This window comes from Limulus polyphemus, unplaced genomic scaffold, assembly GCF_000517525.1.
Source record: "Limulus polyphemus unplaced genomic scaffold, Limulus_polyphemus-2.1.2 Scaffold1988, whole genome shotgun sequence".
NCBI lineage: Eukaryota > Metazoa > Arthropoda > Merostomata > Xiphosura > Limulidae > Limulus > Limulus polyphemus.
In genome coordinates this window covers 22,624-23,701 of record NW_013667598.1, presented here as the reverse complement: position 1 = coordinate 23,701, position 1,078 = coordinate 22,624, and the positions used below count along the sequence as shown (strand labels likewise).

At 40.4% G+C, this 1,078-nt stretch overlaps 1 protein-coding gene across 1 annotated transcript in view; it reads right to left on the bottom strand.

Annotated features, from left to right (window-relative positions):
• The window catches only part of LOC106465576 (homeobox protein Meis1-like), a 203,639-nt gene that overhangs the window by 200,436 nt on the left and 2,125 nt on the right, over positions 1-1,078 (bottom strand). The window contains exon 2 of the mRNA XM_013925803.2: positions 445-586. Coding sequence (XP_013781257.2) covers positions 445-586 — 142 coding nt within the window. The remainder of the gene's footprint in view (positions 1-444; positions 587-1,078) is intronic.

Here is a 1,078-nt window from a genome sequence, read left to right as displayed (position 1 = left end):
ATATATATATATATATATATATATATATATATATATATTGTGTATGTGTTTATGCTAATTAATGCCTACAGTACTATTAACATTAGACTAACCAAGTCCCTCGTGTTACTTTAACCTACTGTTGTTACAACAACAGTACGTACACAATAATCCTTCTGAATGAGATGGTAACCCTCAAAATACAAATCTCAGAATATCCGTTTACACTGCCCTCGTATTTACAGGTGCAACTGTATGTTTTGGTACCTCGAGTTTCAGATAAACTAACGTATTTATCAGTTCTCGCTTTATGTGTTTAAAAAACATATCGTTCATGTGAACATTAAGTGATTGACTGTCGACATAAAGTTATTCATCAATTCTATAGTGTAACTCTCAACTGTGGAACAAGTGTTATGAAGAGACAGAAAGAAAGACTTCAAGATAGATAATAGAAAGAATCACCTGTTTGGCAAAAACGGCAATGTCTTCGTTGAAAGACTCGGACGAACAGACGTCGCCTCCCGCGATTCCGGGTTCCCGCGGAGTGCATGTTGCTAGTTCACACTTTTCAAATATGAGCGCGAGCAGCGGGAACAAGGGGTGGCTAGAGAAAGAGAAGAAATTATAAGTTCAGAAGCTACATGGACACTCTTATGACCCTAGCGAACCCCTGGAGCTGAAAATCGACTCCTGTTGGTCACTAGGGTCCATTTCACACACGTACTACTTAGAAACATAATTTGTACTTAGGCCTAACTTGTATATCTAAATCCAAGTGCCGACACTCATCAATAGGAGGCTAGTTCAGAGCGCGCGGGCAGAGCAAGCTGGGCTCTTCTTCGCAGGCGTCCCATTTAAGTGCACGGGTCAGGCAGCTTCAAGTGTGGTAACCTGCTCGCTAGAACTGACAGTCTCTCTGTCACGATGACGATACATGCTCCACAGACTTGATAACTTAGGGTTAATTAATGATTGCCATTTAACATTCCCTAATTTATTACGTACTTCTAGCATCAGTGATCTAGTAACGTACTTCCACCATCAGTGATCTAGTGACGTACTTCTAGCATCAGTGATCTAGTAACGTACTTCCACC